This window comes from Chanos chanos, chromosome 4, assembly GCF_902362185.1.
Source record: "Chanos chanos chromosome 4, fChaCha1.1, whole genome shotgun sequence".
Classification (NCBI taxonomy): domain Eukaryota; kingdom Metazoa; phylum Chordata; class Actinopteri; order Gonorynchiformes; family Chanidae; genus Chanos; species Chanos chanos.
This window is the reverse complement of record NC_044498.1, coordinates 47,631,177-47,643,933: the sequence shown is the minus strand read 5'-3', so window position 1 is coordinate 47,643,933 and position 12,757 is coordinate 47,631,177. Positions and strand designations below refer to the sequence as shown.

The window sequence follows — 12,757 nt, the reverse complement described above, 5'->3', positions numbered from 1 at the left end:
CATCTGATGTTTAATTTTGAGGTGAGTCAGTGTTTGTTTTAGAACAGAAGACTCCTTGAGTTTTTTTTTTTTGTTTTTTTTTTTTCCCCAGTATGTCATCATAGAGACAGATGTTTTGCCATTTTGTTCTTTCAGTTGTTGAATGTTTCCAGTCTCTCCTGGAACTCGTATGAGGATTCGTGGAGCCCTCGACTTTGAAAAGTTAAAATGCCTCTTCATATCGTCATGTGTTCATTTTGAAACTGGATCCAGGTGAAGTTGAAAATGAGTCTGTTGAACTCTTCTCAACTTGATCTCAAAACACTTCTTAGTTCATTGGATGTGGATACTCTAATTATTGATGGAATCATGACAGAATGTAAGAGAAAGTCATTATGATAGATCGCAAAGGACTCAAATACACACTGCAACCCAACACTTTTCAATTTAAGAATACTGCTTACTCTTTGTGTGATCATTAAAGACTGACAGTTTATTAGTATGTAATTATATAAAGACCCATTTCCATTTTTTAACTCAAGAGTTAAGATTGTTTGCATGTATGGTCAGGTATTTTTGGTTTATCAAACAGATATTTGAATGAATATCATATTTGGAGCAGAACAGACTTGTTTCCCTGATGGTCACTAGGGGGAAGCATTTCTACACTTGTCAGAGCATAGTTGGATTTTCAAAGCTTGTGTACGGCACAGACTGACGTCACCACAGATTGTCATCCCACCAACGCAGAGGTCAGACAGAGGAGATGAAGAAGGCAAAAGAGAGAGAGAGAGAGAGAATCCAAGCAGATCAAATGATCTTTCGTGTAATTAAATTGACCTTATCTCCTTATATTAAGAGCCTGTTCCGATATTATTTTTGTTCTGATCTGTCAATATCTGTCAGTGTGATTTTTATTTAAAGTACAAGATGCAGAACTGATGGTGTTCTTACACATGGCCAAAATAGTGGTTGTTTTGGACATGTGGAGGAAAAAAAGATCCCCCTAAAGACTTTAAGCTGTTCTCACAGAAGCCACAAACTCTATATGTGGATGTCCGGCCACTTCAATTGACTTCTACCAAGAATAGACAGAATGTCGTATCTTTAGAGTGGAGATGATGTAGGATATGTATTCCATAGCATAACCGGAAATTGTAAATTATATCCGTAATCCAGCGATAAACCTCAGTAACCTGTGCAGCTATAAAGATACCTTTGCAGTTTCATGACCTCCTCTGTACACTAAAATGGAATCGGAGCCACAGTTTGTTTGTGTTGTTATATCGTAAGTGTGTAGTACAACTTCCTAGCGATAAGAATGCAAAGGTAATCGAGGCCATTTACGGCGACACCGGTGATTACTATTCTCTGTGGGACTAGTGATATGAACATACCTGGAAACAATGTTTGGAACTGCAGAGGAGGTGGGGGGGGGGGGGGGGGGGGGTCTTCTTTTTAATACCCAGCAGTTTCGCTCTGATGTTTTGTTTTGTTTTTTTTCACTGTGTTTCTGCCAAGCTAAATGCCACGGGCGCCGCTCCAGTTTCCAAGATGCTTTGTGCACAGGCTTCCTTTGTTCTGTCCCACGCTGATACTGAGATCTGAGAAGAAGCTGCAACCTAGCGGAGCGCGAGCCTCGCCTCATATCTACCCTGTCCAGTTCGGACACCTTTAAGAGAGATTAAAAGTGGGGTCGTGAATGATACTATTTATGTCACTGAAAAATTCGGAAAAAACTCAAAAAGCCAACATTCAGCCCAGAGATTAGAAACATATCTCTTATTGTGGTGTTATGTTTTCACGAACAGCCTCAGTGAGGAGAAGATGCTGTTCAGAACACTCAAAACTGTAGCAGGTTGTTCTGTTGTCATGGCCGGGTTTCCCTGAGGTTATATTCATCAGGTTTCGCGCTATCGATTTTCTTTTATAGTCTCATGATTTCTGCTTGTCGGCCCTGACTCAGGCAGAGAATGCTGCGTCTGCATACTTTATGGCAGGTGGCGCTTACAAGGCACTGCGGGTAGACTGAGTCTTATAGGGAGGGGCCACAGCAAAAGGACATTATGGATGGAAATATTCAGCACAACTCGAAATCAGTCCTGTCAGTGTTTCCACTGAAAAGTGATCAATTTGAGTGGGCAACAGGTCTTACATTTATGTTGATAAGTGTTGCAATTTTGCAAAGAAGTTTTTTTTCTCACTGACAGTCATGGTATGTTTTGAAGTCAGAAGGTATATATATGCGCCACTTGCTGCAGGTAGTGGTCGTTCTGATGAAGACTGGAATGCACGGGCGCGCGCACACACACACACACACACACACACACACACACACACACACACACACACAAAGTCACAAATCTATTAATTGCCACAGCTATTATCAGCCAGAGTCTATTATTCTGTTCATCTTGCTGTATAAAATGTCATTCTCCGACATGCCTGTGCGCGCACACACACACACACACACACACACACACGCACGCACACACAAGCTGTTAGCTGTTATTAAACCCCTGAAATACTGAGGGAAGTTTAGGCTGAGCTCTGGAGGGTTTTCAGAGGGTCCCCACTGTTGATATTATTAGTGGAAAAGAGTGTACACAGGCACCAGAGGCCAGGGCATAGGGCCTGGGGATGAATGCTTCAAGCCCCTGTGTGTCATTTAGCACACTCCTGTTAATTGGCCCCTCTGTAATGAGAAGGACCTTGAGCTTGACTTTTACATCTGTATCTTTAAATAATAAATACTTCATTAAAGGGGCCGGCTATGTGTCTCCCACCTCAACCCAATATAGAATATGGAAGAAACAAAGCAGAAGCTTTATTTAGTGCTAAAATTTTGTGTATTAATATAAACATCAAACAGGCAGAAAGACAAACAGAAATACCCATGGTGACACTATATGCTGTTGCTTAGCGCCACAAACACCTCGAGTTCTAAATACTTATTTACATCTCATGTCCTCATTTCTGATTTTATGTAGTTTTTAATTTTTTTTTTTTTAATGTTTTGTAATATATAGTTTTTGTCAAATTTTGACACAGTCCTGCACTTCCAAGAATGCAGAAGTAATATTTTTGTACACAGAGAAAACAGTCCGCTTACCCCATTAAGTGTACTTGACAAAACCCAAGATTCTCCCATTTTAACCTTCATAGCTACTGAGCACCATCTGGGGACATGAATATTGATCCACCTGAGTGGTCTTTTGTTGTTCTTGCAAATGTCCATGATAATAACCCAAATTAAGTCATTTCGTTCCACCGTTTCTGCAGTGGTCAGAAAGGCTTCACTTTTCTGCTTCGATGAAGGAGGGAAAGAAAGAAATGGTGAGATAGGATCAGAGATCCAGACTTCCCCCTCTTTCATCACGCGCTCCAGTAATCCAGGATCTCAGATAAAATGTAGGTTGCCTTCAGTTGCAGTGCATTAAGGAGTTTGTTGTTTTGCCGTTAGTGTGCCACACGATTACAGTAAACAAGCCCTGCTGACAAAGACCACTGTGTTTGTGGTCACAAAAAAGAATAGGATGAAACAATGAAACTTCATCGAGGCTAAAAAACAAAACAAAATGCTGCCCCATCAGTATAAAAACAGCTAATAAACATACGTTTACATTACAGACAATAACAACAACAACAAAAAAAAATACAAGGTTAGAACTTGAATCGGGTAAGACTATCTGTAAAACGTCAGAAATTGACATAAATGAAAACATCCAGTCACTTTTGGCCTTCCCTCACGTTCCTGAAAAGCACTTGTGGCGAATAGCTTTTGATCAGAGAGAATGTTTTGGTAGCGTGAGGTGAACTTACTGTGTGTTACAGTGCATTAGCTCTGCTGCTCTGTGCAGTCAAATGAACAGAGAGCTCATTTCACGAGGGATGGAGAACTAAGGCTTTTAAGACTCAAGAGTCCTTCTGGACAACAGTCAGCTGACAGATTCTTTTAAAACTGAGTCTGGGCTCCAATTAGAGATGACCGCAAACAATGACTCACTCACTCTCTCTCTCTCTCTCTCTCTCTCTCTCACTCTCTCTCTCTCTTAGAACTCTCATATCCTCAGCTCGTGATTTGGCTCCGTTTGTTCATCTTGCTTCTTCTGCAGCTCATGTCAACAAAAAGCATCGGCCCTCGCCGCCCGGGCTGTAGCAGTGCAGTGTTTTATCACATGATCGGGGAGGTGATGGGAAGGGCATTTCACAAAGAGCCGTCGAGGACTCGTGATCGGTGCTGACCACGCTGGTGAGGCAACCTCCCTGGCCACCCCAACATCACATAACTGGACCCGACAACCAGCCTCTGCAGCAGCTCAGCGGGGGACAGTATTGGTTTACATTCTCTCATTGTCTCGACAAATGAGCCGCTCTATAAATAGCCATGTGAGTTGGCCATTGTCCAATCAGTTTAGAGATTGGACGCCGAAATATTGGAAGTTATTTTGCTGAGTCAGAGGCAAGGATTCGAAAAGCTCAGCCTTTGCTGGGTTTTTACATCTTTGAGTTGAATGGAACTAAGTATCGAGTTGTTCTTCAGACACAAATGTAGATGGTATAACATGATAATATTCACATTTATCTCTGTCATTAGTGGTAAAGAGATGATCGACATGTTTCTACCATGAAAATCAGAGGAGTAGTCCATTTAGGATCATTTAGGACTAGCTGATAGATTCACTTAGTCCCTTTAAGCATAACTGAATTTCACACAAAATGATCTCTCTTTGTCTCTCTCTCTCTCTCTCTCTCTCTCTCTCTCTCTCTTTCTCCCCCACCCCCTTTCCTGCTGAATCCCAGAGTACTATCAGGAGAGGGTGAATTGAACTCAGGAGACAAACAGATAAACAAGATTTCAACAAACAAAATATTCGTACATTTCTCATAAACAGATAGGCCTAATGCAATACAGAGAAAGGGTTCACTGTGCCAAACAGCATACATATCATCGTTTTTCTGGAGAGGTTTCTTTGTTTAATGCTTTGATGTAAGGCTGAGATAAATTCACAGAAATTTCAAAAAAAAAAAAAAAAAAGTCTCTCATTGTATGTAGCTCATTGCGATCTAATTATAGCACAAAGCCTGATCTATTTTCCCTGTCCTGCTTCCAGGCTTCGCATTAAATTATAGTAAGGATACATATCCTCTTTATAATTACCACAGTCTCTATGTCAGAGTACAAAATGTTCACAGACCACAGCACAGAGAGTGGTTCATGAACAGGATTTTATCGTTGGGATATTAGCTACAAAATATACATATACAAAATTCTATACTAATCGGAATATTTTGAGATGCATGATTTGCATTTGTATAACAGGAGAGGGCTATATAGTGGTTTAATAATGGGGAGGGGGGGTGGGGGGGGGTGTATGTTGGGCTCAGACATTAACAATTCAGTTCAGCAGTGTCTGACTGTCATCCACTGTCAGTGTAGAGTAGAAAAAAAAACGGGGGGATGAAACTGAAAGAACACGCAACTGCTTCTTGTGATTTATGTGTATTCCCTTCTCACCCATCTAATGCTCTCGTTCTTTCTCCTCTCTCTCTCTCTCTCTCTCTCTCTCTCTCTCTCTCTCTCTCTCTCTCATCCGCCTGGCTGCTTTCGTTGTTAAGGGTGGCCCAAGCTGTCTGAACACTTAGAGCCCTGCCCACCCTCATAAGAACAGCACTCACACACATATTCTCTCTCTCACAGCCAACCACAGACACACACACACACACACACACACACACACTCACACACATACAGTCACTCACACACTCAGACACATTCACAGCTGGCTTTCACCAATACACAGAGGCACAGAGGCACATTCACAAAGCCCCAGCCACCAGCACCAGCTATAAGACACCGCCAGTCCCAGCTGAAGGACGCAGTTCCAGTCGAACAACACTCCAGGATGGATGTGCTGAAGAAAGGATTCTCCATCGCCAAAGAGGGAGTGGTGGCAGCAGCCGAGAAGACCAAAGCAGGGGTGGAGGAGGCAGCCGCCAAAACCAAGGAAGGGGTCATGTATGTAGGTATGTTCTGAACACAGACACTGAGGAGTGATGAGAAAGTGAAGGACTCATCCATAGGTTCACGTGCTGATCTGGTCAGTTTTTACCTGTTAGTCTGAGTGAGTTCTTCGTGTTGGACAGTCAGACCCGACGAAATGCACTGTCCTCAGGACTGAACAGGTTGGCGCTGTGAGTAGTATGGATTTTATATGAGACGTTATTGATAAAACAGCAGAAAACAATAGAGGCTAATGGACCGGAGAGAGATTTTTCTTTCAGGGGGTTGATGGAACAAAGTGAATATGCTAGTATAACTGCAGACATGGGCAGAATTCCACATATAAGCAATGTTCAGCACTGAGAACACCATCCACATATACTGATTAAAATTCTCCAGTTGATTTTTTTCTTTAGTGTGGGAATATGTGAGCTTGTTTGAATTTTCAAATACTTTATTTTATGCAAGTATGCTATATAAGTTGCTACAGTTTGGTGAATTAAGGAGAGAGAGAGAGAGAGAGAGAGAAATTGATGAAAGTGAGAAAGAGAAATATTTTCTCTGTGTGTCAAAGCTGCTCAGTGTTATGATCTAGTGGTCGCTGTGAGAGCAGGTGATTTACTGAGATCCTCCACTTGCTTGTCCTCATACGGCAGCAAAGATATTCATCAACTGACATGCACTTTGTGACTAACACTAACCCTACGATAGGTTACATTTCCCCAACACACACACACACACACACTCACACAGTATAGCCACTGAAACACTACTGTGTGTCCTGTCTAGTGGTTCTCTCTGTATTCCCAGTCTGTACACTTACTGGAGTGGGTGGAGGGAGAGAGAGAGACAGAGACAGAGAGAGAGACAGAGAGAGAGAGAGAGAGAGAGAGAGAGAGAGAGCGAGAGAGAGGTGGAGTTAGGTTGGGTGGAGGGAGGAGCATACTCCCTCCGTTCGTAGGCTGATATCAGTTGATGAGCTATCAATGCTCAGAAATTTGCCCGTGTCATCATCATTCAGTGCAGATTAATCAGGGTGAGAAAAAAAATCAGGGTGAAAAAGACCCCACTCAACTCACCTCTGGTCCTCTCTGCAGCTCTTACCAGGAACATAGTCAGTTCTCAGGTGTCGTCCTTTAAATATATCAGCTTTCAGACAATCTTATTACAGAGACCACAGTATCGTTATACTTTGACTATCATCCTGTTTCCTCACCTATGACAATAATACTGAGGAAAATTAAGTCTAAGCCTTAACTTCTGAATTTTTCTCTTGCCGGGTTTTACGATCAAATGGGAATTTTCACTAATCGCTCAGCTCGGTCCGTTATTCCAAGTGGTGCTGAAACCTTTTCGCCAGGGCAGTGTGTCATCCTCTCTCGTCCTCACTGATCTTTTCCGTCCCAGTCCACACTCTAGACACTTACACCATCAGTGCCCCCAGTTTGTGTTTGTTTACTGCGGCAACATTCAAACCCGTTCAAACCCTCCTCCTGAGTGCATGGCTTTTCAGCAGAGACCGGCTCTGCCACCAGTTTGACCCCACTCTGTTTACAGAGTACTGAGGGGTGGCTGTCAGAGAGAATCACTCATAGTTTGTTCAGAGCTCAGGGTCTCCTCTCATTGGTTTGAGGCAAACTGCTCTTCATCACCGGTGCAGGAGAGTAATGGAGAGTGTACAACAGTCTGTGACAGAGGATCTCTCAAAACATGCTTTTGCTGCTTTTAAGTGTTTCAGCGCTTTATTGTTCTCTCTCTCTCTCTCTCTCTCTCTCTCTCTCTCTTCCCCTCTGTTTACGATGTTTGTTTACAGGCTAGCTCTATGTTGGATGTCATTCTGTGTAACACTGATGTAACCTATATGTCACTGCTGGGAAATGCTACACACAGTGGACTGGAGTGACTACAGTGTGTTGTATTGCATTATGCCTTGTGCTCTTGTAAGAAAGAGAGCACAGCTGCAGACAAAGACAGGGAGACAGGTGTTCGTGTGTGTGTGTGTGTGTGTGTGTGTGTGTGTGCGCATGTGTGTGTGTGTGTGTGTGTGTGTGTTTGTGTGTGTGTGTGTGTGTGTGTGTGTGTGTGTGTGTGTGCGTGTATGTGTGTGTGTGTATGTGTGTACCTGTGCGTGTGGGCGCCTGTGTGTATCACTCTGTGTGTGCATGTGTGTGTGTATGCCTGTGCCTGTGTGTATGCCTATGTTTGTGTGTGTGTGTGTGTGTGTGTGTGTGTGTATGCCTATGTTTGTGTGTGTGTGTGTGTGTGTGTGCGTGTGCGTGCCTGAGTGTGTGTGTGTGTATGTGTGTACCTGTGCGTATGGACGCCTGTGTGTATCACTCTGTGTGTGCGGGTGTGTGTGTGTGTACGCCTGTGCCTGTGTGTGTGTGTGTGTGTGTGTGTGTGTATGCGTGTACCTGTGCATATGGGCGTCTGTGTGTATCACTCTGCGTGTGCATGTGTGTGTGTGTGCACGCCTGTGCCTGTGTGTGTGCCTGTGTGTGCATGTGTGCCTGTGTGTGTGTGTGTGTGTGCAGTCAAGCAGAAAGTAAATGTACTCAGAGAGTCCCAGTGCAGGCTGAGAAGCTGGCTAATGGGATGGGAACCGATGGATAGTGGCTGAGGATGAGGGTGGGGTGATGTGAGTAAAGCAGAGCTGGAGGTGGAAGCTCCAAACCATCCAACGTTGTCTTCCATCAGAGAACAGAGGTCAGAGGTCACTGAGCTGTGAAAATCACACACACACACACACGCACGCATGCACGCACGCACGCACACACGCACACACGCACACACGCGTGTGCGCACACACACACGCATGCACGCACGCACGCGCACACACACACGCACGCACACACGCACACACACACACACACACTTTATGAAGAGCAATATCAGAAAATCTCTACAAAATTAAAACACAGTGCATCTTTTTTGTATCTACCTGCACATATTTTGAATTCATTTTCACATCCTCATTGATCCAGCTGGTTCTTTACCCAGTAATTATCTCTCCATCGCTCTCACACTGTCCAAATCTCTCCTCTCCTCTTAATTTTCTCTGCCGCCTCTTTCACTCTCTAGTTATATAAGACCTGTTTAATCATGGAGTGAAAATAGGTCGTGTTTGATTGGTTAGAACTGTAGACAGTAGAGTGGTGATAAGACCCAGAGAGACTGAAATATATGTGGTGTGATGAAGACTGATCCATTTTTAAACCTGAGAAACTTTTACATAATATGGTGCGACATAGATGGTCATTATATGAATGTGTTGTTGATAGTGTGTGTTTCTCTGATCTGTGCACAGACAAATTAATAATATTAGATATATTTGTATTAACAAGACAGCAGTAAGAGAGGGAAAACTGAAATACAAAATACTTGTATATCAACAAAAAGGAGAACATAAAGGTCAGTTTGTGTCTGGAAAAACAATTTTTAAAAAAAGTCAGAAAACACTGACTGGTATGTATTCTATTTGTGTTTATTTGAAGTTATTTGTCTCCACAGTGACAAAAAATTCAGACGGTTGTGCGTCCTCTGATTTGGAAAGACGCTTTTGGGAGAATGACATCATGTCGCAGTAGAAGCGAACAGAAATATTTGCCCTTTGTATTGATTGTGACATCGTGTTACATCAGGATCAGATTCCCGTGCTGGTATGTTCAGAACACGGAGCGCTTGCCTGGAAACGTGTATAATTCCACACACAAAATCCTCTCATTGTTAGAGGGAGAACAATACGACGCTGGAAACGCTTGACATGAGGAGTGTGTTTGTGTTTCTCTGAATGCGTGTGCATTCAGACGAGGAGGGAGAGGCATCTTTTCACGGCGGCAGAGGCAAACACATTGCTCCGGGTTCAAAGGTTCTGAAAAAGGAACAAAGCCAGGGTTTGTTCTGTCGGGGACCCGCTGGCGTGACAGAGATCCAGTACTGGAGATGCCAGGGCCTCTCAGAAGGGGCAGAGTGGGTTTGGCTCGCTGCTGGACCGAACTGAGCCCCACATGTGCCTCCAGGTCTGTGGAGAGAGGGTGACGATTAACCTCCTTCTCTTTTGTCAAGGAGTCTTTTGTGAGGCTGAGCAGGCAGGGCTCCAGATTTAGAGAGAGAGAGAAAGAGATGGCAACATCAGTGATGGACTTCGAGAAAAAGAACAGACAGTGCTGAGTGCTGGAGCAGTAGAGCAGAGAGCATTACTCGTCTGAAAGGCACCAGACGCCAGCGTGAAGTTAGGACTTCACAAACAGGAAGTATGCTTGGGGTTGAGCATCACTGGAGTGATGCTGATGTTAACCATAATGGCAAAACCAACCAACCACACATGGATTGCGCAGCTGTAGGATTGCAAGAGTGTGCAAACAAACACATATCCTGATTAGGTGTAAATTTACACTGAAAAACTTGGTTTACAATGACTTTTAGCAAAAGCACTTTCCTTTTTTTTTTCCCTGCACAGGCACAAAGACGGTGGAAGGTGTGGTATCAGGTGTGAACACAGGTAAACAGACGTTAATTCGAAACTGAAAAAAGTAACAACCCTTCTCTCAGACACTCTCCTTTTGTTAGAATATTTTATGTTCTCTAATCTCAGAGAAAAGGCAAAACATGTACGACCTCTTTTTTTTCTCCCGGGTCAGTCACACAGAAGACCACTGAGCAGGCCAATGTGGTGGGGGAGGCAGCGGTCGCCAGTGCCAACCAGGTGTCGGAGAAAACAGTGGAAGGGCTGGAGAACGTCGTCGCGTCAACCGGTCTGGTGAATACGGTGAGCGCGCGAGCGCACACACACCACACACACACACACACGCGCGCGCACACACACACGCACACACACACACGCGCGCACGCACGTGCACGCACACGCACACGCACACACACACACACACGCACGCACACACGCACACACACACACACACACACATGCACACACGCACACACACACACACACACACACACACAGAGTCATTGATCTTAGGAACAACACCCTTAAGTATTTTTAGTGACTATATTCAACATATATTAATACACATTTTAGGTTTATGGAGAAACGTAGGTAATCGATACAGTTGTATTGGGTTTTTGAACTGTGCTGTTTTGGTAAACCTTGCTGTTGTTGTTCTCTCTTGTATCTGGCTGTTCAGGATGAACTCGTGAACATTGAGGTTCTTATTCAGATGAATGAAATGAATGCCTTGCCTGTTGCTTTTCTGCTTTTCACGACCCTTTAACACAACCCATTGCGACACACTTCACGCCAGATTTAGGACAGATATTCATCTTCACTTTCTTCCCTCTCTCTTCTTTCTTCTGTGAATTAAAATCGGACATTCAAATGGGTTTCCTATAAAACAGAAAAATGTGTACGGACAAAATCACCGGGTAGTTTTAATCACCAAAGATTCATGCATATAATTCGCTCAAAAGATGTGTGGCCCATAAAACAATAAGAGCTTTTTTCCTTAAAAGCATCTAATTTCAATATGAAGAGGACAATTTACCAAATTCCTTGGTGGCCATTAGGCCAAAGAAAGAGCATGCAGTCCTTTTGGGGATTTGTCTTGTGCTGCAGTGGCGAGCATTTTAATATTCCCCCTATTGCCTCTCAAAGTGTAGACCGTATTCTGGCCGCCGGGCAAACAGTGCATTTCAGGACAAGGGTATCTGTCCGACGCCTAATGACATGGGTACCAGCCAACACTGTTAAAACTTCATTTTGGTCTCCCTGGAATTTATATTCATCCACTTGTTTTGTTGTTGCACAAACACAGGGTAGGGAAAAAAAAGGGGGGGGGGGCACTGCTAATTCAGTCTAACATTCCAGTTCGGTGCCAGCCATTTACAACACTATCTTTCTGTTCTTTCGTCTATAATGGAACGCCCTCAAAACTGAGGGCATTTGGCAACGAGATATACATGGGGTGGGGAAAGGGGTTGGTTGCTAAATTCAACAGTATTGCACCATTAAATGATCGTTCTCCAAATTCTTGGAGATAAAAAAAAAAGGTTAGTCATGTCGTGCTCTCAAAGCCCTCTCTGGGGAATTTACATCGGCAGCTGTTCACTGCTGTCAGATCTAACATTTTAAATCATAACAACATTCCCTCTCGAAACCATTTATGCCTGAGTTAGCATGTCACATATACGTGCCTGTGAATGTTTTTCAAACCTTATAGCTCTCACATTGTCACTGACAACTCAGGTTTAATGCATAATACTAACGCAACCAGCTAAAATTGTTCGGGGTAATTCATGAAGCTGCCTGTGTTGCATTGTGGCACTCGAAAGTCGTGCATCTGTTTTAAGGAGCCGTGGAATTGACTTCTCACTATCGCTGCTCTTCTCTCTCAATCTGTATTTCTCTATCTGTCCTCTAGGGGGAGCAGTCCCAGCCTGAGGCAGCAGTGGAGCCAGCTGCAGATGCTGGGCAGTAGGTAAGGGATGAAGACAGAAGCAAGGAGGGGAACAGAGAAAGAGCTTGAGTTAGAGGACAGTTTGGAAAATATCAGTTTACAACAAATGCGGCAGGTGTTTGTCAAAGTTTAACTTTTACTTAGGCCTTCATGACATATGCCTTTATGACATCTTTTATTTGGAGCATTTGGCACTTTGTGTGGTATTTATAGTTAGTGGTTATTACAGATATTAGAGTTATCATATCAAGAATGAGTGCTAATTCATAAAACATTTTTTTCTTTCTTTTTGAATTGGAGAATTCCCTCCGCATAAACTGGAGGTCAAATCTGCATTCGACAGTATGCATGCTGATCACCT

At 43.5% G+C, this 12,757-nt stretch overlaps 1 protein-coding gene across 1 annotated transcript; it reads left to right on the top strand.

Moving 5' to 3' along the window:
• The first annotated feature begins 5,885 nt into the window (after positions 1-5,885).
• On the top strand, positions 5,886-12,417 carry sncga (synuclein, gamma a). Its single transcript, XM_030772393.1, has 4 exons — positions 5,886-6,006; positions 10,443-10,484; positions 10,624-10,751; positions 12,361-12,417. The coding sequence occupies exons 1-4, from the start codon at positions 5,886-5,888 to the stop codon at positions 12,415-12,417; spliced, it is 348 nt and encodes a 115-aa protein (XP_030628253.1).
• The last annotated feature ends 340 nt before the right edge of the window (positions 12,418-12,757 follow it).

Coding starts and splice junctions, on each gene's coding strand:
- sncga (XM_030772393.1), top strand. CDS start 5,886: ATGGATGTGCTGAAGAAAGGATTCTCCATCGCCAAAGAGGGAGTGGTG. Junction 6,007..10,442: donor GGAAGGGGTCATGTATGTAG/GTATGTTCTGAA, acceptor TTCCCTGCACAG/GCACAAAGACGGTGGAAGGT. Junction 10,485..10,623: donor GGTATCAGGTGTGAACACAG/GTAAACAGACGT, acceptor CTCCCGGGTCAG/TCACACAGAAGACCACTGAG.